Here is a 25,000-nt window from a genome sequence, read left to right on the forward strand (position 1 = left end):
ACACATGAAGAGGATCTTATTATAATATTCCCGGCCCTTAATCTGCACGTTTACACACACGACAAGCGCCAACAGAGACCAGTTCTAACGCACTGATGAAGATCCAGCAGAGCCTGAAGCTGTTCTGTGGTTGAGCACAGACGAGCACTGAACACTATTGACCAGAACATGTCACCGCTGTCTTATAAAGACCTCAGGAACTGTGGACACTTGTGGAGAAGTTAAACATGATGATGAGATGATCAGTGTAACTCCACAACAACTACAGAAATGTCTCCACTAACATTCAGAAGCTCTTCCTGAGTCTCTCCGTAAGGCTGCACTCGCTACTGGTTATTCTGGGATTCTGGATGAGGGAGATTGGCCTGTTCTGTTATTGCCGGAGTTTCTGAAGCTCGAGTAAAGACTCCGCCCTCTTCTGAACGGAGGCGGAGCTAAAGCTCATTTGCATTTAAAGGGACACACTTTAAAATATTAAAAGTATTTCAGGTATTACACTTTCCTCAATATTGTCCCTTTATCCTTGATAATAATCATACATGTTTCTTGATCATCAGATCCTCATATTAGAGTGATTTCTGAAGGATCATGTGACACTGAAGACTGGAGTAATGATGCTGAACATTCAGCTTTGATCACAGGAATAAATTACACTTTACTATATATTCACATAGAGAACAGCTGATTTACACTGGAGTGATATTTCAGTGTTTTACTGTATTTTTCATTGATAAATCCAGCAGAAGAGACTCTTTCAGAAACATAAAAAATCGTAATTATTCCAATCTTTTGACCACCAGTGTATATCAACACAATCAAACGTATTCCCAGTGTTTTGTGAATCTCCAGCTGTGTGTGTGAGTCTCTGTGTGAGTGTGTTTGGATTGATAGGAGCCCAATTACTGCAGATGTTACAGTGGTGAAACTGTCAGCCATCTTGGATCTGAGAGCTTCTCCCTCACCGTCACGGAGCGAATCAAACGAGCGAATCAAACGAGCGAATCAATCGAGCCGCTTTAATTGGCAGCTGTGAGCGAGTGAGGATGAGCTTCGAGACTTTTCTTTACCGTCGAGTGAGAAAGACTCCATTATCATCCTCTCATCACACACACACACACACACACACACACAAAGCTCTTCAGGGAAACACATCTTTCTGTGTCTCTTGAGATGTTTTGTGTTTTAATAGGGACGTATTACTAGTGTTTTCAGGGTTTGATGAAACAGGTGTGTGTGTTTGCGGAGGGTTTGATGAAACAGGTGTGTGTGTTTGCGGAGGGTTTGATGAAACAAGTGTGTGTGTTTGCGGAGGGTTTGATGAAACAGGTGTGTGTGTGTTTGCGGAGGGTTTGATGAAACAGGTGTGTGTGTTTGCGGAGGGTTTGATGAAACAAGTGTGTGTGTTTGCGGAGGGTTTGATGAAACAAGTGTGTGTGTTTGCGGAGGGTTTGATGAAACAAGTGTGTGTGTTTGCGGAGGGTTTGATGAAACAAGTGTGTGTGTTTGCGGAGGGTTTGATGAAACGGGGGCTCGTTCTTCGTACGTTGCTTAAAACATCCGAGATCAAATGACACATCCAAGATGATATCATCGTGCTAACCATGATCTGGCTAACTAGGTTCTTCGAACTCACCTGTTGTTTATGATTAGTATCGCTGGATTGAGTTATCTGAGATAATTGCGCGTTCATGCGCTGGTTAAAAGGGGATATGTATCGATCGTAGAAACATTGATCAGCAACGCTGCTATTGGCTGTTCAGCGTGGCCAAAGAGCGGTCTCAGTTTTTCTCCTCAGCAGAGCAAGAATTAATAGTCGAAGTTTATTCAGAATTTTAATGTTTAATCAAAACGCCAGGAAACACCTCAAAGTCTGCAAAAGCCAGGAGAGAGGGCTGGCAAAAAGTAGCAGACAATTTAAATCCGTTAGAAGTGGCCATGATAGATGTTTTTATCACTTATTAGCCTATATTTTTGTATTTTAATAATTGCATAATTACTTTGTTCATTGTAATGTCAGAGTCACCACACTAGAACATGGGAACAAATAAAAGTGAAGTACAAAAATATTCTACATAATGGTCATTTTTAGTTATATTATAGTCTATTTTATGAAAGGTATTGTTAAATAAATGGTGTTCTGTTTATAAAAGCAACCAAGAAAAAGGCTGAGAAATAGAAAAGATCTTAGTAGCCTACACTGTAAAATAATTTTTGCTGCATTAAATTAAGGCCGTATAGTCATTTCAACTGTTAAATCTTGAGTAATGATGAATTGCTTTGACTTGTGAAAGTGAAAACTGATAAACTTATGTTAATGTAAAAATATTTTGCCATGAGTTATTGATCACATTTTTCCAGAGTGTAGTTCATTGTAATGACATTGTATTTTCCTCTTTTGTGCACTTTTACACAATACACCAACACTTGTATCTGTTCCCAAGAAAGTGGTGGCTGAAATATGTGCAGTAAGTGGACATTTTCTAACTTTCCAAAGGAAAGAAAGTATAAGACTTTGTAATGTCCATTTGTTTCCATTGCACTGGACAGTGAATAAACCCTCTCAGATAACTGTCATATGGAGGAACTAGCCTACCTGCAAGTGCATAAATAACTTTACTTAATTTATCCTTGTATGCTTTATGGCTGCAATATAAGTTGCAGGATTCCACATCTACAGAAAGGCCTACAGAAGAGTCTGCACACACAGAGGAGACATAGGCCTACAGGTGGGCAGTGGATAGCCAACTTCTCCTTTTATTTGTTGCATGAGGCATGTGTCTAATATCTCTTGTTGCAGGCACTAGACCACTGGCTTTTCTTTACAAAGAACAATTGAAATAAAACTCAAGGAACTAAGCATATTTGTCTTTTATTAAACATTTAATGAAAAGGTTTTTTGTTTTTTTGGTTTTTTGGCAATGTGGTCATAAAACACCTGTCTGCAGGAACATGTCATAATCACCTATGAAAAAATGCAGTTCTGTTAGGATCAATAAGTGTATGTAATACAGTGAACTTGATATTTAATTGTGGAACTTTCCTTACCACTTTCAAATAATGTGCATAAATGTGAATCTCTGAAAATTCTTAAGTCATGCACAGATCCTGGCCATTTTGCTTTCACATTTGTGATATGGAAGATTTTAGTCAACTGCCTTTTTTTAAATTTGATATAATATTATTAATCTGGAATATTAAGAATCCCAATAGTAACTGGGCTGCACATTTACATTGTGAACCCCCTTTCTGTTCACATAATCCCCTTCATTGAGGCCTTGATGGCAGTCTATGGTAGCCTATAGTCTATGGTACCAATCATGTTAGTGAAGCCTGAGTGACATATACTGTAATCGGCATGGTCATGATTGTATGATCTTCATAAAAAACTATGATAGCCTAAAAAAGCCTCACTTTCCAGAACATTCTCATTCCCAGTTCCATGCTGGAGGAACGCTCTCCCCACCCTCATCCGGAATGCAGAATCCCTGACAACAGCTGAAAACCCTTCTCTTCCGTGAGCACTTAACCTCATAAAAACCCTTTCCTTTTCCTTTTTCCTTTAAACCCTCGCTTACCGGGCTTATGCTACTCTGAACAATGCCTGAACTTCATATTTTGAGCACTTCTTGCGTTGTTTTTTGCCTCTTCACGACGACTCGCTTAATTTAGTCCTAATTTGTACGTCGCTTTGGACAAAAGCGTCTGCTAAATGACTAAATGTAAATGTAAATATATAAATAAATAAAAACTGCTTTAAAAAAAACTGCTTTACAACATTGGGTCTTAAGTGGCTTGGAAATGCCACAAAAAACCTAAAACTGATTTTTAAACCTAAAAGCGCCAGGTAAACTCCGAATGACACGACAGACAGCACTTTCCATCAAGTTCTCCGCATCTCCAATAGTGTAAAGGAAAGAGCCACTCGCAAATAATCTTAAGGCAATGCGAACAGTTTGTACTGTAGTTAAAGCCAGACTCCGACAAGTCGAAAATAAATGTGCGTTTCCAACAAATTAATAATGTAAACGACAATCTCACGAGTCACGAGAAAATATATATCTCAGAAAGTGCACTATCGCGCTGCGCTGGACTTCCCGTATCAGCTCCGCTCATGAAGCCGGGATCTAATCCTGTTTACATGAAATAAGCTGCTAGCGAGCAGGTTTAAGTTTGTGCACATGTTGCTATGACAGCAAGTCCAGGATGAGCTTCGAAGAACCAAACGATCCAAGATCATGCCAAATCGCCAACAATCAAATCCAGCTAACTGAGTTAGCGGCGTACGAAGAACGAGCCGCAGGTGTGTGTGTTTGCGGAGGGTTTGATGAAACAGGTGTGTGTGTGTGTGTGTGTGTGTGTGTTTGCGGAGGGTGTGTGACGTTAAGCTTTCAGTCGTCGGTTCTTCATGAGGGATTTTCTCCTACAGGTAAAACGATCTCCAACAGCGTTCTGGTGACTCTTGTATAACTTCCTTCATAAGAAAAGATTCACCTATTACATCATCAGCACACGGACCAATGAAAGGACAAGGAAAGTTCACTTCATCAAGCTGTCGAAGTCCAGACACACATTTTGTTTTTTGGATTTTGTTGTAAATGACGTCACAGCAGTGAAGAACATCATGTCTTTATTGTGAACACACACACACACACACACACATACGTCTCACATTGACGTCTGTCTGTCTCCTCAGCGGTTCATTATAATCTAATTAAAGTCGTCCATCATTAGCTTACAGCGCTGAGAACATTAATTAACAGAAGAGTTATCACACGAAGAAGCTCTTCAGCAGAATCAGGAGAGATGCTGTTATAGTTTTGTTAAAGGTCCCTTGGCATGAAAATGTCACTTCATGAGGTTTTTAGCACTGATATGAGAAAGTGAAAGCTCAGACGGGCCAGTCTGCAATCTTCCCTTGTGTCGTCATACGGGAACGGGTACCTCCACTTTCTCCACGTGCGAGCGCGATATTGGTTTCTCCTCGAGAGACATCATGGCTAGCAAACGAGCGGAGCATGGCAGTGTTTGGATGTACAAATGAACACAAAAGTATTGTTTTAGTTCCTTCATGTAATAATGGCAGAGGTCTGACTAATATAGTGGCGCTGGTTAGTGTCTATAGCTGATATTTTATATATATTTATTACATGGCTTGGCTGAATTCTAATGTAGAGTGCGGTGTGTTATTTCTTGATATCAAACGCTGCTAAGGATAACACACCGTTGCCATGAAAAACAGAGCGTTGCTATGGACGCGGAACGGACTATTTCCTTTAGTGGAAGCAATACAATCGTTTTTAAATCAATAAACTCTTATTTATTTGGTAGGTAGCCATGTAATAAGCGGGATAATGTATAGCGAGGCGGGTGTTATAGCGAGTACAACCCCTTCAGGCTCCGCTTCGGTCGGGGTCCCGATCAGCCTGTCGGGGGGGTATTCGCTATAACACCCGCCTCGCTCTACATTATCCCTTACATGACAGAGTGTTGAGTAGAGGTAAATCTTCAGGAGTAAATCATGGGTTATGTGTAACATGACTTCAGTATACATGGAGAACTTTATCATTAAATATTAGCCAGAGTACAGTCTTCTCTAAACTACAAAGATCATTGATATAGATGCTAGATGAACGATAGCAACATGAAAACCCAACAGCGTAGGCTAGCGTTAGCTACGTGATAATAACTGTGACGGCATACATAAACAAAACAACTAAAGTACTGTATCCAGACACTATATTTTAAACTGACCGTTCGGAGACGTCCTGCTGTATCCGCTGAGTTCTTCAGGAGCTTCGGATTCTGGGTCAAACTGGAAAACGGCTGCGTGTCTGAGCCATTGCTACATCCACTGTAAACATTAGCGCATGGTACCGGTGTGGTGAACAATCGAGTCCGGTTGAAGAGATGAGTCCGAGCTTAGGACCCAAGCAATCCGATTGGTTCAAAGCACGTTTTATGGGTAATCGCTTTAGTGCCTGGTTACAAATAATACAAAATCACTTTATTATAGAAGAAGTTTGCACTACGCTATAACGAGTCATTAATGTATTTTAACATATATGTTTCATATACTAACCGAAGCTATAGATTGTGAAATTAAACATTTCTCGTTAGTGTGTTTTTTATAATAAATAAGTAACATATTTGAGTTTCAAACAACTGCATTCTCGACTGAGAAACTCTTAAAACTAACAGTCGTATTTTTAAATTTCGCGGTCTTCCTCCTCTGCTATTGACGCAGCTCAGACTCATCTCTTCAACCGGACTCGATTGTTCACCACACCGGCCGCAAGCTGATCAAGGCCACACCCCCACCCTCCACCTTGCCCCGCCTCTCTCCTCCTCATTAGCATTTAAAGCTACAGAACTGGCTCGTCCTGAGGAGAGCTCACTGTGGGACTGGCTGGAGGCTGTAATGCTTCAGGTACAGTATTAGGGGCCACTGAAGCCTATATAAGAGCATCCAGCAGGTCATAGGACCTTTCATATTTCAAATTAACTTTTATTTTTGTATTTTAAAAGTTTCTAATTTTAAAGTTTTAGTAATTTTGTTGTGTTTTTTTTATATATATTTTATGGTATTTCAGTTAGGTAACAAAAATGTTATTTTATGTTTTAACCCTAAGCGCATGAAAGAGCTGAAATCTCTCACCGGTTTGTGCTGCTGTGCATTCATTATAATCAACTCATTTACATAGTTAAATAAGCCTGTGTGTGTGTGTGTGTGTGTGTGTGTGTGTGTGTGTGTAAGAGAGTGTGAACAGACTGTGATTTATCTGTGTTTACACAGATCGACACGCAGAACAGAAGGACAAATGAAGGACACACACTCACACACACACACGCACACACTCTCACTCATTCACACACACACACACACACACACACAGTTCCGTACAGTGATGATTGACAGGATGAGTGGGCGTGGCTGTGTCAGGTCAGAGGTCAGGCTGCTTTCATCACTTCATCAGTATTCAGAGTTTGCTGAGCGTGTGTTAGCTAATGTTCACACAGCGAACGAGACGCATTTACAAACCATCTGCTGCAACGCGTGTCACATTTCACCACCTCTCAAAAACACACACACACACACACACACACACACACACACACACACACACACACACATCTGAGAGAGAGAGAGTGAGAGAGAGAGAGAGAGAGAGCCATGATACTGACAGAGACAGAGAAGTTACAGAATTTTCCAGAATATAACTTACGTTTTTTCATCACCTTCTGCGACTTATATTCCAAACTAATTTAGACAAATATCTAATCATTCTTATGAGTTTATGTTCTAAATGAGTTTATGGTTAAAATGAGAACAAATATCTGCAGTAAATGTATCTTGATTTAAGAATGTTTAGATATTTGTGCTGGAAAACAAGACATGATGTTTTATTAACAATGTTCGGAGAAGAGCATGTTCAGATAATTAACCTAATTAACATGGGAGGAGCTCATTCATTTAATCAACTCACTTAGCATCAGGAGGCATATATACACTGAGGAAGAACATTAATGGGTGCTTCTTGTTTTGCTGCATGTTTTTCACATTTTAAGCAGTCTTAATATCTCACGCACTTTAATTTCCCAGGTAAATGTGTCTTGCTTTAAGGATATTTTGTATTGAGGAAAAACAAGGACAATTATTTTTAGATCGTGTTCATGGACCGTCCATTCGTCACAGAAGCACATTTGGCTGTTGGTGTTTTGTGCGTATGAATTCATATATTTGTCACATAAATAAATGATCTCAGAACGGCTGGAATAAACACGGCATGACGTAACGTGTACACAACACTCCTCGCTCTCGCTTCAGGGAAGAGCTTCCATTGATTCACGCGCCTGAATCGTTGAATCATTCATCTTGACTTCCGGTTTCTCTTCACTCTCAGACTCACAGTCACACACACACACAGATCAAACATTTATATGATGCTGAATGGAGCTGTTGGGTTGCATTCGGGTTAGCGGTGTCTAAAAACATGGTACTTTTCTTGATTCAGGGGGTCAGAAAAAGCATCTCAGGTTACGACTGTAACCATAGTTCCCTGAGAAGAGAACGAGACGCTACGTCGATGGCGCTTTGGGAACGATAATGCCCAAACACCGTACTTACAAGTGCCTGTCTGTGTGAAACTGTGGCACAACTAAGACATAGGCACCTGAGAACCTGGGGCAGCGTTCAGGCTATAAAACCTCACGAATATGAGCAGAGAAGACCAACCCACCGCATCACAAACCTCTTGAAGCGATACACACATACTCCTGGCAGAATGAGCTCTGACAGCTAAAGGTGAAGGCTGACCGGAGAACACATTAGCAAGAGAGATACTGGACAGAGAAGGTTCAGCTTTTCCTGGTCCTGATCTCTGAAAGGAGGAGGGCAAAAGGCTTGCAAAACGACAGGCCGCGGTACTTTGGTCGGCACCTTCGGGACATAGTCCGGTTTAGGGTAAGAAATGCCTTGACCATCCCAGGGGCCAACTCAAGACACGTGGAGGATACCATTAAGACCTGAAGATTTCCTACTCTTTTAAGAGAGGAAATGGCTTGAAGGAAGACTGTTTTTAAAGTCAGAAAAGCCTTCTTCAGTCAGCCGCAGATAAGCCTTCTAAAACATTAGCCACGTCCAGGAACCCTGGTACGAATTGCAGTCCTCAACCTAATAAACCTGGGGCGTGGGACATGGTAAGCCACTATGGCCTCCACGTAAACTTTTAATGTAGAAGGGGATAGCCCTGCTGAAAAGCGATCTTGTAGAAACTCTAGCACTGAGCCAACCGGACAGTTAACTGGATCCCACTGTCTTTGGATCCACTTCAGGGAGTAAAGTTTCCTCGTAGACAGAGTTCTGGAGTGAAGTATGGTCTCTACAGCCTCGGTTGAGTCTATGAGCTGGGCCCCCTCAGAGGCCAAACCCACAGTTTCCATTTCTCTGGGCGGGGGTGAAGGTCCCTTCTGTCCGGAATCTCCAAAGGAGAGCCGTTGAGGAGGGACACTTGGTCCGAGAACCATATTCGGCTCAGCCAGTACGGCGCTACTATCAATAGACTTATTCCGTCCTGGCGGACCTTCTACAGAACTCCTGGGAGCAGAGCAATCGGGGGAAAAGCATACAGACCAGACATAGCCTCGGCCATGTCTATACCACAACATCCAACCCCAGGGGGGCTGGTTGTATGAGGGAGAACCAAAGTGGACAGTGTGTCGTTTCCTGAGACGCAAACAGATCCACTTCTGCTTGGCCGTAAATCTCTCATATACTGTATGCTCCACCGCCTCGGGGTGGAGTCTCCAATCCCCTGGCCTCAGCTCCTGCCTCGACAGGAGGTCTGCTCCTATATTTTGGTACCCCAGGACATGCACTGCCCTCAGGGAGAGTATCTTCCCTAGGGACCACAGGAGGATCTGGTGCACCAGTTTGCATAGTGAACGCAAACCCCCCCTGTTTATTTATGTAAGAGACCACTGATGTGTTGTCTGTACGGACAAGCACATGATGGGCCCTCAGGTCTGGGAGGAAGTGCTTAAGTGCCATGAAATCCGCCATCATCTCCAGGCAGTTTATGTGCCACAAAAGATGATGACTCCTCCACAGATGCTGAGCGGAGCGGCCTTCCATTACCACTCCCCAGCCGGTGAGGGAAGCATCTGTTCGAGAGCGAAACTCGATGGCAAAGAGCTCCTTACACTCGACCCTGGGATAGGAACCAAGGTTTCCTCCATATAACCAAGGCGCGGAGACACAGCCGTGTGATCTTGATGTTACAAAGTGGGTTTCCTCTCTGGGAAAACCCTTTGGTCCTGAATCAGCACTACAAGGGTCTCATGTACAGCAGGCCAAAAGGTATCACGTTGGACACAGCTTCCATCAGACCCAACAGTCTCTGAAACTGTTCTACAGTGAGTGACTGGCCTAGCTTTATCTTTCCAGCGACTGTGAGGACAGCAGCTACATGAGTGGGTGATCGAACGGCCCACATCGTCACTGAATCCCACACCACACCAAGGAAGGTGGTCCTCTGTAATGGGCAAAGAACACTCTTCTTGGCATTCAGTCTCAACCCCAACTTCTGCATGTGAGCGAGAATGACATCTCGATGCCGAACCGCCAGCTGTTCCGACTCTGCTAGGATCGTCTATATAGTTCAGAATGCGAGTTCCCTGCAGCCTGAGCGGGGTGATAGCGCTCATCTACGCGTTTGGTGAACGTGCGGGATGACAGACCCAATGGAAGAACCTGATATTGGTATGCTTCGCCCCCGAAAGCAAACCGCAGGAACTCTTGTGTTTTGGAAGGATAGAGACATGGAAGTATGTGTCTTTCAGATCTATCATGACAAACCAATCCTCGGATCTGATGTGAGTCACGATCTGCTTCAAAGTCAACATTTTGAACTTGAGCTTCTTCACTGTACAATTCGGCTGACGAAGATCTAGTGTAGGACGCAACCCTCCATCCTTCTTTGGAACAATGAAGTGACGGCTGTAAAACCCAGGTCTCTGTCGGGTGGAGGAACCCGTCCTACAGCTTTTTTACTTGTTCCATCACCAGAGCCTGCTCTGTATCACGGTGGACAAGAACCAAACTGGATCCTGTAACCTTTCTCTACAATCTGCAGGACCCATTGAGATACGTTTGGCAGAAAGCCTCCACTCGGCCAGATAATCTACTAATGGATCCAGCTCTCGAGGCTCGTCTCTGGTGTACTGAAAGCAGCCACTTGGTGACTCCAGTGGGTCAGGACTACTTTTGGGCCGAAGTCTTCTTCATGAAAAGAACGGTCCTCAGATCCGGCTTCTGCTTAGAAGGCTTCGGCTGAGAGTGTCGTTGTCGAGCCCCCATGGTTCTTGTTCATAATCTCAGCACGATTGAGCCATAAATGCAGGGGTGCTGGGGGTGCGGTTTTCACAGGATTGTAAATGCAATTTACATTTATTCATTTTTAGAATTTAGTAATTTATTTGTAATAAACACTTTAAGTAGGCTATTAAAAAAGTGTTATGATGAAAAAACCATGTGACGTTACGTCTCACCATCGGACCAGTTGACACACGTGCTTCAGACACCATCACACGGAGGCGTTCCCAAAGCGCGAGTTCCCTTGAAAGGGAGCATATATATTTTTACTTTGTTTCACTGTTATGAGTCAAAATTGCTCTGTTTGAAACATGCAACTATCACAAAGAATAATACAAACACACACACATGACAGCAAACCTACTCGCTTTGACTTGCTATGGCTGGGCGGCATGTTGGGGGCGGGACTATCAGTTTGACTGACCAATAGCAGATGGGGGCGGGACTATCAGTTTGACTGACCAATAGCAGATGGGGGCGGGGCAGATGACTCAACTGTGTGTGGGTGAATTTGAGAGGAAACAGAGTCTGGATTAGTTTGGAAGAGAATGAGCATCAGCAAATAGTAGAAGAAAGCAGTGATTAATGAGTTTGACCTGCAGTGAGACAAAAAGCATCAGTCACTACTATCAGGATGAAGAGATGATTTCTGGGTGTAAAATCACATGCTTCATGCTGACCCGCCCCTGATCTCTCTCTCTTTCTCCCCCGTGTGTGTGTGTGTCAGGAGCGTGGGAAGGTCGGCGTGATCTTTAACGTGGGGACGGATGATATCGTCATTGAGGAGGCTGGCGTGATGGTGAGCGATGGGAAGTATCATGTGGTGCGGTTCACTCGCAGCGGCGGGAACGCTACACTACAGGTGGACAATCTGCCCGTGATCGAGCGCTTCCCTTCAGGTGAGTGCACACACACACACACTCACACACACGCACACACACAGACTCTCTCTCTGTCATTGAGGAAGATGTTTTTTGTGTAAATGATGGTCATAAACTGTTACACATTGAATGATTCAAACTATCACACCAAACCTGTTTGTGTTTGTCCAGCTTTATACAGTACAGGTACAGTAGTTTTACAGCAGCTTCATAGTGATAAACAGGAGCATAACAGAATCACTGATGCAAACTTTATCAAATTTGGGACAAATTCATATTTGGCTGTAAAGACAATAGAGTCATTATTAAGATCAATTCAGTTCAACTTCAACTTTAATAGCAACGTTGTTGCCCAAAGTGCTTCACAGTTATAATTAAAAACATACATGTATAAAACATTGACCAACTGTATAGTGAGATCAGTGTAGAGAGAAAAAAAACCTAAATACAAATAAGTTATTACTTCAATGAACAGAATACCCTTAACTAAAAGCTAAGTTAAAAAGATTTAGACTTAACAATTTGTATTGCTGGAGCTTGCCGATATGAAGGTCCAGTTAGTTATGAGTTCAGTCCGATAACTGTGTAAAGTTCATCAGTTATGAAATGAGTTGTATTTAGCTATAGAGCTTGTTGAACAGCATCTAATATGATCAATCTCTGCTGGTCGAATCACTGGGAACTGATGAACGCGTTCGGTCAAATGTGTGTCTTTGATTCATGTGGAGTTTCACCAACAGTAAACTCACACTAACACACAGCTGGATATGAATATATACTGGTGTCATAATGATTGAGATGAATGTTAATGAAGCGGATCTGCGCTCCTCCTCAGCGAACGAGTGCGGTGTGACGCGAGGAGACCGGAGGAGTATAAATACCCCGTGACCCAGTTAGCGCAGTGGCATTGTGGGTAGAATGTTGAGCAGAATCTGAAACCCGTCCGGGATTGATCCGAGTCTCCGAGCCGTCGCCATAGCAACGGGTCCTGGAGTGAAGTTAACGTGAACTGGGTTAGAAGTCGGGGGGGGGGGTGTCATGCTGAAGGGCATTACTGAGGGATCATTTGTTATTGATAATGTCTTAAATATTGAGTTTCAAACAGATAACTGTGAAGTCGGACATGGAAACCGTAGATCTGAAGCTTGAGGATAAAAGCATCTAATCACTATTCCTCTAAGGTCTCTCAGAACAAGTCCATATGTAAGGAGACTTTATTAATTATTGTTTGTTTGTGAACGAGGGACTCATCATAGATTCTGCCCGTTTACTTTCAGACAATCCTTAACAATACTGATGTTAAACTAAAATAAACCAGAGTTCTTCAGAGGAGCACAAAATAACAGTTTTATGGTACATGAAATATTAAAAAAAAATAATTGTACATTCATCTGATTTAATTTCTCTTAATAAAATTTCAGTACGATGTAACAATGTAACATAAATAGTTAAATTGTGAGCATTATTTAATGAGCTGTCTTGTACAGTGTTACTTTACAATGATATTCCCAGTAGACTGAGACTCACGTCTGTGTGTGTGTGTGTGTGTGTGTGTGTGTGTGTGTGTGTGTGTGTGTGTGTGTGTGTGTGTGTGTGTGTGTGTGAGGAGCTCAGCGTGAGATCTCTGCCTTCATCACATCACCGTCACAATGAATCCTGCAATCCTGAGCTGGTGTGTGTTTGAAGAGACTCTCGGATAAAGATGTCACTCTCCAGGATAAGACTGTGTGAAACGAGAGAATGAAACCGCATCTGATGTGTTTTATATAAATGCTGTTTCCATCTCACAAGCACTCGGTCTCACAGTGATCTCAAATGTAAAAGAAACCAGAGGTGTAAAATACTCAAAAAATTACACAAGTGAAAATAAATCATATAAGTGGAAGTATGGATACTGTGTGGATTACGTACTCGATTAAAAGTATCTAGCTAAAAACATACTAGAGTGAAAGTAAAAAAGTACAACTTTAAACTGTATTTGAAGTAAGATGTAATCCGGCAAACAATGAGTGAAAGTACTGTATATTTTTTTGGGAAATGTAATTATGGCAGGACACTTAATGATTTAACTAATACTAGTAGATATCACCATACTTAACCAGTTAATTAATCACAGTTCATTACATTTTCTATTACAAGTTTTCTAAAATGTTATATTTAAAATCAAATTTATGCATTAAATGCACTAATTTGCATACATTTCCAGAATATAAATATGAACATTAGATGAAGCCAGATTCAGTTAATTTGGGATATCTATTTTTATCACTCCATAAATCAGAAAATATTGTCAACAGATGAAAAAACAACAACAAATTTGATGAATGTAAGTGTTACCGAAGTGGAGAAAAAACTCATTTAACAACATTGTAATTGAAATATACAGACGCAAATAGATACAGTGTAATAAAATAAAAATCCAACAGTTTTTCTGAGTAAACTATAGTATGTGAACAGAAGAGAAGATTTTTAGAATTAAGTTAAGACATTAAGTAAAGTTAACTAAAAAACCTTAGTTAGAACAACTGTTGGATTTTTATTTTACAATTCAACTTTCAAGATGACTTTGGGAAATTAGTGAATGCAACTAGAGAAAAGTATCGGCATAAAAGAATTTCCTCCACTTTTGCCGATACTTTTCTCTAGTTGCATTCACTAATTTCCCAAAGTCATCTTGAAAGTTGAATTGTCAGTACAACTGACAAATTTGAGACATCACATAAGCTGACTTCATAAATTGAAAAGTGTTTGAACTCACGCTTATGGTGATCAGTGTTCCTTTGGTTGGGCACTTGGAGCATATTGATATGATTGTAATTATCTTGCTATTGATGCAGCAATGCAACAAGAAATCACAGTTATTCGGTTTCAAAGGAAGGGAAGTAATACACAGGTTGCTTTGAAAAGGTGACCTTTAGCTTCTAACAAAGTCTATTTTTCATGTTGAATAATGATCAACACCTTGTGAAAATTTTACTTGGGTTTATATATTCTCTCTATATCATGCTTGCGTCACACACAGACTTCAACATTCAGCACACAAAACACAACAATGGTAACAATTACATTTTATTTATTATTTATTCTTTTTTAGTTACTAGAACTCTAGTGTATGTGAACTATACTAACTAAGCATTTGTCAGAACTAGTTCACTTTACTTCGTTTTTTTGAGGTAGTCGGTTTGCATGCTTTTTTCAAGTAAGTCTAACTTATTTAAGACTGCACAGTAAAATCTAATAAGACAAAATCTCTAAATGAACTAGTGCATGAAAAAACAACTGTATTGCCTGTAGTGTCTGGCCTTAAGTAGAAGTGCATGCTCTTGAGTAAAGTACGAATCACCCATAATAATACTTCAGTATAGTGAAATAGTGTAGTAAAATTACTCAAGTATTTTACACCCCTGAAAGAAACCATCTGAATACTTCATGCAAGCAATACTTTACATACACGAGTTTGAGGACCCGTGCAGCCGAACCGGAGAATGCCGTGTTGAGATATGACCCAGGAGGATCTGATCTGGCTAATAAAGCTGACTCTGATGGCCAGCGCGGGTACAGATGCATGTGTGGATTATGATGAGATCGTTTGCAGTCGAGATGCAGGAGTTATTAAGAGTCCGTCGCTCTGCTAGCAGCGACTTCATTAAAGACAGAGAGGAAAGATTGCTGAAGATAATTAAAGAACTGACTCTGATTCACTACAACACCGGCTGTCCCTCACAGAGCGACACCACGAGACGTCATGCCAGCAGATTCGCACATTCTCAGTGTGATTTTCTCTCACAATAAGTGTTTACATATATGAATCATAATGATCTCCGCAGGTCCTGCAGCGACACACTGATTTATTCTCAGTGTGTGTGTGTGTGTGTGTGTGTGTCTGTGTCTACAAATCAAACAAGTTTGGTGTGATCACTGCTATTCTAGTTTGGATTCATATTTTGAATTTGTTTTTATTTTTACATTTTCTACTTGCATTGGTTGTGTTCTTGTTATTTTTAATAGTATGTGATTTTTAATATGTCTATATTGTTTGTGTTTATTATTTCAGATTAAGTTCTTGTTATTTTAGTACTTAAAGTTAAATGAAACAAAAATGAAAAAGTTGCCTTAATTCTTACTTTTTTCAGGTAAAGAATGGTTTATGGTTTTCTGTTTAGTTAGTGATAATCAAACTAAATCAATGCGCTCAAGAACATGTGGTTGTTTGACCTGAAACAGAAAACATCTTCCTGCAGATTTACAGTTTTGATGTTCACCAGGACTGATATGAAAATGTTCTTTATGCATTTTTTAATGAGAATGACAATGATTTGATGTTGCTTTTCCACCTTCATTATGACACTTTAATGCACTGTAATTATTATCCATAAGTAATATTCAACCTCTAAAATGACTCATAAATATGCTTAACTCATGTTTAAAACACAGAGCTTGGTTCACTTTCTAACCTCAAAAACGATGTTTAAAGCCTTGAAGGTGTTAAATCTGATTTTAAAGTTCATAACCTGCTAAACGTTCTCTCTAACCTCTAATCTTTAACCTTTGACCTTCCAGATTGTAACCTGTTGAATTTGTTTGTTCTTCAAAGGGAACTTTGATAATGAACGGCTGGCTATTGCTAGGCAAAGAATCCCGTACCGACTCGGTCGGGTAGTTGACGAATGGCTACTCGACAAAGGTAATTAAACAGCACAAACCCCACTAATGAACGACCTGTCTAATCACGCTAAACACATCTCTGGATGAAGTGCACGCCCAGAGACGCAGCGGAAAACATCAATGTCCAGCGATTTATTTTCACATGTGGAAAATGAGGCTGAATATGAGTAGAGACATCAAAATCACCAGAGTTTAATTACTCTGTCGAATTCGAAGAAGTGTGACTTGCTGAAGACGAATGAGTTGCGCTGCGATCCTCAGATGCGTGATATTCAGATATTCAGACATCTGACAATGGGACTGCACTTCTCCAGAGTATTAACCTTACCAATAACCCCCACATAACCCTCCCTTAACCCCAACAACACGCACTGTTCACTGCTCAAAACATCTAAACTCCAGTTAAAGGGACTCTATTTCAGTGCCTCTGTTTCATCTTCGCTGTGTCGTCGTTCCGTCTCCATTTATGTCAACTTTAACCCTTTGTGTCCAGAAGCTCCTCACTTCCTGTCGCACATGTGCTAAATTAATTCACTTCCTGTTTTGAGGGCAAAAATTAGAAATCGCATCTAATTCTTTTAGCTTTAACCAGTCGGAACAGGACTGAGGCATGGATATTAAATGTTAAATTGAATGTCCCCAACTAAGCAAGCCAAGCCAATGGCAATTGGTAGAAATGTAACAAATATCTCTTGATGATCAGTTTGGACTATTTGAAATTCCAGCGTATTGACTGATGAACTAATGCCATGGGGTTTACACTGTAAAAAGTGCTGTTCCTCCTATTTAATTTCGTATTTCCTCCTCGGTTTATCTTGTTCTACAGTACAAATATCTGAACATTCTTAAATCAATATGCATTTACTCGTGTATACCAATGGGCCAAACATAAACTTCATTCAAAAGGAAAACACGTTTATATTTCTGATCCCATTGGCATATATTTTTAGTTGTTTCAATAATAAACTAACTTTCAGCAATAGACTTCATATCAGCTCTGGTTTTAATTGTATCTTGATTTAAGAATGTTCAGATATTAGTGCTGGAAAACAAGACAAAAATGCAGATGTGAACAACAGCACTTTTTTCAGGGTGGGCAAAAGTTAAAAACAGATGTTTATATTGATCAATAACATGCAAATCAAAGCGTTTGTAAAGCAAAGTTCCAGGTTCAACACAAGTTCATATTGAGAGTCTCTTTGACAAGCTGAACATGAGAATCTCCGTTTGAGCGTTGAGGTGTAGATGTGCTGGTCAACAACAGACACGATCGGAGGTTCTGAAGGGTTATTAAAGTAAGTATTTCAGTGTAGAGGACGCTCTGTCGACTCAAAGGGTTAAAGAAACTCCAGGATTTACTGACAGGGGAAACGTAAAGGTTTAACCAACCAAAGACTCGAGCGCTCTTCTAAACCCTGAGGGCCACCGCTGTTCTTCTCGCTCTAGTTTACATTGGATTAGATGAAGTTGAAGCCCTCAGTCATAAACCGGTTTCTAAACTCACATAACCGAATGAACAGTGATCCGATGAAGAATACGGATGATTAGTCAAAGCCGGCGAACCGTCTAAATAGAGCTAACCCGCATGCAGCGCTGGAATGAATCTCAGAGGGTTAAACTGAAATTATTCTTTGTCAAAAGTTATTTGTGAATGAATCAGATCCATTGAAAGAGTAAACGTTCTACTTGTTGTTTTGGAACGTTTGCCGAGAGAATACGGTCCCTTTAACAAATAAATATGTGAGAATAAAATGATGTGTTGATTCACTGTGTGAACTGTCATGTCTGTGAATGCAGTTTGGACTATTGCGTTTTAGGATTGTCAACATGAAATATAAATAAATCATTGATTCATATTCCCGCTCTTACTGTGAATGAAACATCAGTGACGTTAGTCTAACGAAATGTATGTTTTTGTCTCTATAATCTTTAACAATCCTTATAATCCTACAGGAGAATGTTCAATTAAGGCAAAAACTTTTTATTGATTAGTTCATGCTAACTAATGTAGTCAACTTATGTTAACTAATGAACCTCGTTGTAAAGTGTTACCTAGAAGGCTTGTAATACAAAACAAATGTCTTAATGTGCTGTGATGAATCTACTTTCTCATATACTGGGTAAGTATGGGGATATCTGTTAGTTAACATTTTTACCCCGTTCACCTGTGGTGTATTTCCTTAAAAAGTCAAAGTAAAGTCCTGAATATGTACGACGTCACATTACTGAGTTGTGCATGAGTTTCATGTCGAGTAAACGCAGCAATAGTCCAGACTGCAGTGGGTCCGTCACACATCCCAGTATTCCAAGATCATTGTGGAAAAGGCCAGTGAATGTGTGGAGAAAGACTCTCTCGTGTGACGTTGAGTTAGATCAGACAGAGCGTGTTATAAATTCAAGATGGCAGCACCTCCACACAGCTCACTGAAGAGGAAAAAAGGGTTTAAAGGCTCAATTCCAGCAGAAGAGCCTTTATTTTTGTTCATATCATTCCCTATTCTCCTGTATCTGATGCTTCTCCATCTCTCATGTTTTATTGTGAAGCCGAGAGAGACACAGCCAGAGATTACAAATAACCGCAGTGCATTGATTTCTTCTGTGCTTTTATTCCTCTTCCTGAAGAAAGACCTCAGCGGGGAAATGCGAGCGCAGAACACATTTGTTTTACAGCAGAAACGCGCTCCTAAATCACTGCGGTTCAGCTCTGTTTCAACACTTTCTCACTGTTAAATTACTCCAGAGAGAAACAACACAGGCTTTTCTATTAGAGAGCACAGAAGCTTCTAGAAAGCTCATTCGTCTCCACACAAACTCCTGCAGAAACACGTGAGATTCCTCACCGGACGCTTTATTCATCCTGACAGTGTGTTTTCACCAGCTCGAGGAAAACTCCACGTTAATAAGAGTTTCTGTCCAGGTTTTTGGTTCTTATGTCACATCACTTGATCCATCACAGATCAGAAGGACACGATAGTGCTGAATTCCTGATTCAGTGTGACTGTGGTTATGTGTTTATAACTAGTAGTGATGCACTAAAAATATCAACTTTCAGAGACAAAACAGTTTTACAATAAACCATGTTTCTTAGTATTTGAAAACAGCAGTCAATAAAGATGCAACTGTTCGTTGTTCGTTCATGTTAGCTCAGATCCAGTGAAATAATACATTTAATCATTTAGCAGAGGCTTTTATCCAAAGAGACTTACAAATAAGGAGAGCAATAGAAGCAATTAAACTAACTATAGTCTAAGCAATCATTAGTAAACACAGTAATAAATAATAAACAGTTGGATTTTAATAATGTACACTGAACAAAATTATAAACGCAACAGTTTTGTTTTTGCCCCCATTTTTCATGAGCTGAACTCAAAGTTATAAGACTTTTTCTATGTACACAAAAGGCCTGTTTCTCTCAAATATTGTTCACAAATCTGTCTAAATCTGTGTTAGTGAGCACTTCTCCTTTGCCGAGATAATCCATCCACCTCACAGGTGTGGCGTATCAAGATACTGATTAGACAGCATGACATTGCACAGGTGTGCCTTAGGTAGTGGTGCAACGGATCATCATTGATCCGTGATCCGTTCGGATCAATATCTTCGGTTCGGCGCACACGTGATCCGCGGATTGATTTATGAAAAAAAAGAAAGTTGTGCGCATGTTCAGTCCACAGGTCATGGCGAGCGGAGGAACTGAGGAGCTTGAACGCCCCGCGGCATTTAATTCCCCTGTATGGGAGCATTTTGGCTTCCCTGTCAAATATAATGATGAAGGAAAGAGGTTAGTGGATAAAACCGTGACGGTGTGTAGGCACTGTGGCACAAGAAAGCCATATGACAGTAGGGCTGTCAACAAATATTCTAAATTCGAATATTCGAATAGTTTTAAAAAACAGAATATCGAAGGTGAAAATTAATATTAGAATGTGGAAAAACACGCCCGCGGTAACAGAGACGCGGCTGTCTGCTTTGCGAGTGGGATCAGGGACAGGTCATTTTATTTAACGTTAAAACAGAAACATTACTAAAGTGTAGGCTACTGTACTGACTGAATAGATATTGCATGAATAAGGTAGGTTAGATACAGCATTTTTATGCACTGTCTGCAGGCTTCCACTGGTTTGATTGTTTACCGTTGCATGTCATGGAAAAGTTCCATGTTTTCCACAGCACAGCTCGCTCGGAGCGTTCAATGTCGGTTCTATATACTGTAAAACTTCAATTAATGTTAATAATATTTGTTTCAATCACTGAATGAAGCCTGCTTTGGGACAAGAGTCGCGACCTTAAATTGCTTGCACAAAACTCTTGATTAGCACTCAACATTTGCTTATATTTATTGTTCATTTAAACCGTTATGAGAGAGCTCATTCGCGCCGCAAGATCTCCAGACGCGCGTAAACGCGTCTTTACATTGACTTAACATTGAAATCACTCGCGCCAGACGCTCTATTCGCGTTTCGTTGTGAACGCAGCATGGGTGAGGGCGAGAAAGAGTGCCTGCGAGTGCGAGCGAGCGAGAGTGAGGTCTGCGGTCTTGGCCATTAGTTGATTTACTTGTTTTTGTGTAGGTAATACGTTGTCAAATATGTTTAAACTTAAATAAACTACCTATACAAGTAGTTATGTCTCTTTGCATTAATTTGTCCTGTTATTGACGTAATGCGCGTCATTGACAAAATGCGCAACCAGATGTTCGAATAGTTCGAATGTGTTTTTTTAGAGGTAATATTCGAACGTAATTTTTGAGTAATTTTGACAGCGCTATATGACAGTGGAAACATATCAAGCATTGGTCCATGTTTAAAGGAAGGAGATAGGCCTATGCCTTTTTATGTTGCACTTAAAGTTGTTTTTCATTAATTATGTTAAAAAGAAGATATTATGCCTTGTGCACTTTAAGTTGATTTTATATATGCTGATCCGAAAAATGATCCGATCCGTGACTCTGATCCGAGAAACGATCCGAACCGTGAGTTTTTTGATCCGTTGCACCCCTAGCCTTAGGCTGTCCACAATTAAAGACCACTCTAAAATGTGCAGTTTTACTGTGTTGGGGGGATCAGGGGGGGTCCAGAAACCAGTCAGTATCTGGTGTGACCACCATTTGCCTCACGCAGTGCAACACATCTCCTTCGCATAGAGTTGATCAGGTTGTTGATTGTGGCCTGTGGAATGTTGGTCCACTCCTCTTCAATGGCTGTGCGAAGTTGCTAGATATTGGCAGGACCTGGAACACGCTGTCGTAGACGCCGATCCAGAGTCTGAAAAAATGGGGGCAAAAACAAAAGTATTGCGTTTATAATTTTGTTCAGTGTATTAATAGCGTTAGTTCTGGCAGGTCACGTTAGTCAAGCTCGCATCAGCTGACCCTCAGCTGATCCACATCTACCTATAGGAATACGACGCCTATCACCGTATACATATATAAGCTCCTTCAGTATTATCAGCAGCTATCAGCTATCCATCCCCAGCTCCTCTCATTTCTCAGGAGCTGATTACCCTCCTCCATCCCCAGCTCCTCTCGTTTCTCAGGAGATAATTACCCTCCTCCATCCCCAGCTCCTCTCGTTTCTCAGGAGATAATTACCCTCCTCTATCCCCAGCTCCTCTCGTTTCTCAGGAGATAATTACCCTCCTCCATCCCCAGCTCCTCTCGTTTCTCAGGAGATAATTACCCTCCTCTATCCCCAGCTCCTCTCGTTTCTCAGGAGATAATTACCCTCCTCCATCCCCAGCTCCTCTCGTTTCTCAGGAGCTGATTACCCTCCTCCATCCCCAGCTCCTCTCGTTTCTCAGGAGCTGATTACCCTCCTCCATCCCCAGCTCCTCTCGTTTCTCAGGAGCTGATTACCCTCCTCCATCCCCAGCTCCTCTCGTTTCTCAGGAGCTGATTACCCTCCTCCATCCCCAGCTCCTCTCGTTTCTCAGGAGCTGATTACCCTCCTCCATCCCCAGCTCCTCTCGTTTCTCAGGAGCTGATTACCCTCCTCCATCCCCAGCTCCTCTCGTTTCTCAGGAGCTAATTACCCTCCTCCATCCCCAGCTCCTCTCGTTTCTCAGGAGCTGATTACCCTCCTCCATCCCCAGCTCCTCTCGTTTCTCAGGAGCTGATTACCCTCCTCCATCCCCAGCTCCTCTCGTTTCTCAGGAGCTAATTACCCTCCTCCATCCCCAGCTCCTCTCGTTTCTCTGGAGCTGATTACCCTCCTCCATCCCCAGCTCCTCTCATTTCTCAGGAGCTGATTACCCTCCTCCATCCCCAGCTCCTCTCGTTTCTCAGGAGCTGATTACCCTCCTCCATCCCCAGCTCCTCTCGTTTCTCAGGAGCTAATTACCCTCCTCCATCCCCAGCTCCTCTCGTTTCTCAGGAGATGATTACCCTCCTCCATCCCCAGCTCCTCTCGTTTCTCAGGAGCTGATTACCCTCCTCCATCCCCAGCTCCTCTCGTTTCTCTGGAGCTGATTACCCTCCTCCATCCCCAGCTCCTCTTGTTTCTCAGGAGCTAATTACCCTCCTCCATCCCCAGCTCCTCTCGTTTCTCAGGAGCTGATTACCCTCCTCCATCCCCAGCTCCTCTCGTTTCTCTGGAGCTGATTACCCTCCTCCATCCCCAGCTCCTCTCGTTTCTCAGGAGCTGATTACCATCCTCCATCCCCAGCTCCTCTTGTTTCTCAGGAGATGATTACCCTCCTCCATCCCCAGCTCCTCTCGTTTCTCAGGAGATGATTACCCTCCTCCATCCCCAGCTCCTCTCGTTTCTCTGGAGCTGATTACCCTCCTCCATCCCCAGCTCCTCTTGTTTCTCAGGAGCTAATTACCCTCCTCCATCCCCAGCTCCTCTCGTTTCTCAGGAGCTGATTACCCTCCTCCATCCCCAGCTCCTCTCGTTTCTCTGGAGCTGATTACCCTCCTCCATCCCCAGCTCCTCTCGTTTCTCAGGAGCTGATTACCATCCTCCATCCCCAGCTCCTCTTGTTTCTCAGGAGATGATTACCCTCCTCCATCCCCAGCTCCTCTTGTTTCTCAGGAGATGATTACCCTCCTCCATCCCCAGCTCCTCTCATTTCTCAGGAGCTGATTACCCCCCTCCATCCCCAGCTCCTCTTGTTTCTCAGGAGATGATTACCCTCCTCCATCCCCAGCTCCTCTCATTTCTCAGGAGCTGATTACCCTCCTCCATCCCCAGCTCCTCTTGTTTCTCAGGAGCTGATTACCCTCCTCCATCCCCAGCTCCTCTCATTTCTCAGGAGCTGATTACCCTCCTCCATCCCCAGCTCCTCTTGTTTCTCAGGAGCTGATTACCCTCCTCCATCCCCAGCTCCTCTCATTTCTCAGGAGCTGATTACTCTCCTCCATCCCCAGCTCCTCTCGTTTCTCTGGAGCTGATTACCCTCCTCCATCCCCAGCTCCTCTCGTTTCTCAGGAGCTGATTACTCTCCTCCATCCCCAGCTCCTCTCGTTTCTCAGGAGCAAATTACCCTCCTCCATCCCCAGCTCCTCTCGTTTCTCAGGAGCTGAATACCCTCCTCCATCCCCAGCTCCTCTCGTTTCTCTGGAGCTGATTACCCTCCTCCATCCCCAGCTCCTCTCGTTTCTCAGGAGCTGATTACCCTCCTCCATCCCCAGCTCCTCTCGTTTCTCTGGAGCTGATTACCCTCCTCCATCCCCAGCTCCTCTCGTTTCTCAGGAGCTGATTACCCTCCTCCTTCCCCAGCTCCTCTCGTTTCTCTGGAGCTGATTACCCTCCTCCATCCCCAGCACCTCTCGTTTCTCAGGAGCTAATTACCCTCCTCCATCCCCAGCTCGTCTCGTTTCTCAGGAGCTGATTACCCTCCTCCATCCCCAGCTCCTCTCGTTTCTCTGGAGCTGATTACCCTCCTCCATCCCCAGCTCCTCTCGTTTCTCAGGAGCTGATTACCCTCCTCCATCCCCAGCTCCTCTCGTTTCTCTGGAGCTGATTACCCTCCTCCATCCCCAGCTCCTCTCGTTTCTCTGGAGCTGATTACCCTCCTCCATCCCCAGCTCCTCTCGTTTCTCTGGAGCTGATTACCCTCCTCCATCCCCAGCTCCTCTCGTTTCTCTGGAGCTGATTACCCTCCTCCATCCCCAGCTCCTCTCGTTTCTCAGGAGATAATTACCCTCCTCCCTCCCCAGCTCCTCTCGTTTCTCAGGAGCTGATTACCCTCCTCCATCCCCAGCTCCTCTCGTTTCTCAGGAGCTGATTACCCTCCTCCATCCCCAGCACCTCTCGTTTCTCAGGAGCTGATTACCCTCCTCCATCCCCAGCTCCTCTCGTTTCTCTGGAGCTGATTACCCTCCTCCATCCCCAGCTCCTCTCGTTTCTCAGGAGATAATTACCCTCCTCCCTCCCCAGCTCCTCTCGTTTCTCAGGAGATAATTACCCTCCTCCATCCCCAGCTCCTCTCGTTTCTCAGGAGCTGATTACCCTCCTCCATCCCCAGCTCCTCTCGTTTCTCTGGAGCTGATTACCCTCCTCCATCCCCAGCTCCTCTCGTTTCTCTGGAGCTGATTACCCTCCTCCATCCCCAGCTCCTCTCGTTTCTCAGGAGATAATTACCC

The 25,000-nt window shown here is 42.5% G+C and overlaps 2 protein-coding genes across 20 annotated transcripts in view; one reads left to right on the top strand and one right to left on the bottom strand.

Annotated features, from left to right (window-relative positions):
• Window positions 1-25,000, top strand: part of nrxn2b (neurexin 2b) — a 516,672-nt gene that overhangs the window by 463,009 nt on the left and 28,663 nt on the right. For 13 of the 19 annotated variants that reach the window (XM_079865860.1, XM_079865864.1, XM_079865873.1 and 10 more), the window contains 2 exons: window positions 11,598-11,769; window positions 16,346-16,435. In XM_079865860.1, the coding sequence (XP_079721986.1) occupies window positions 11,598-11,769; window positions 16,346-16,435 (262 nt within the window). The remainder of the gene's footprint in view (window positions 1-11,597; window positions 11,770-16,345; window positions 16,436-25,000) is intronic. The other 6 variants (XM_079865877.1, XM_079865869.1, XM_079865861.1 and 3 more) reach the window with 1 other exon arrangement.
• Window positions 1-25,000, bottom strand: part of drap1 (DR1-associated protein 1 (negative cofactor 2 alpha)) — a 141,461-nt gene that overhangs the window by 13,665 nt on the left and 102,796 nt on the right. The window lies entirely within an intron of this gene.

Source organism: Squalius cephalus, assembly GCF_949319135.1.
Source record: "Squalius cephalus genome assembly, chromosome: 3".
NCBI classification, from domain to species: domain Eukaryota; kingdom Metazoa; phylum Chordata; class Actinopteri; order Cypriniformes; family Leuciscidae; genus Squalius; species Squalius cephalus.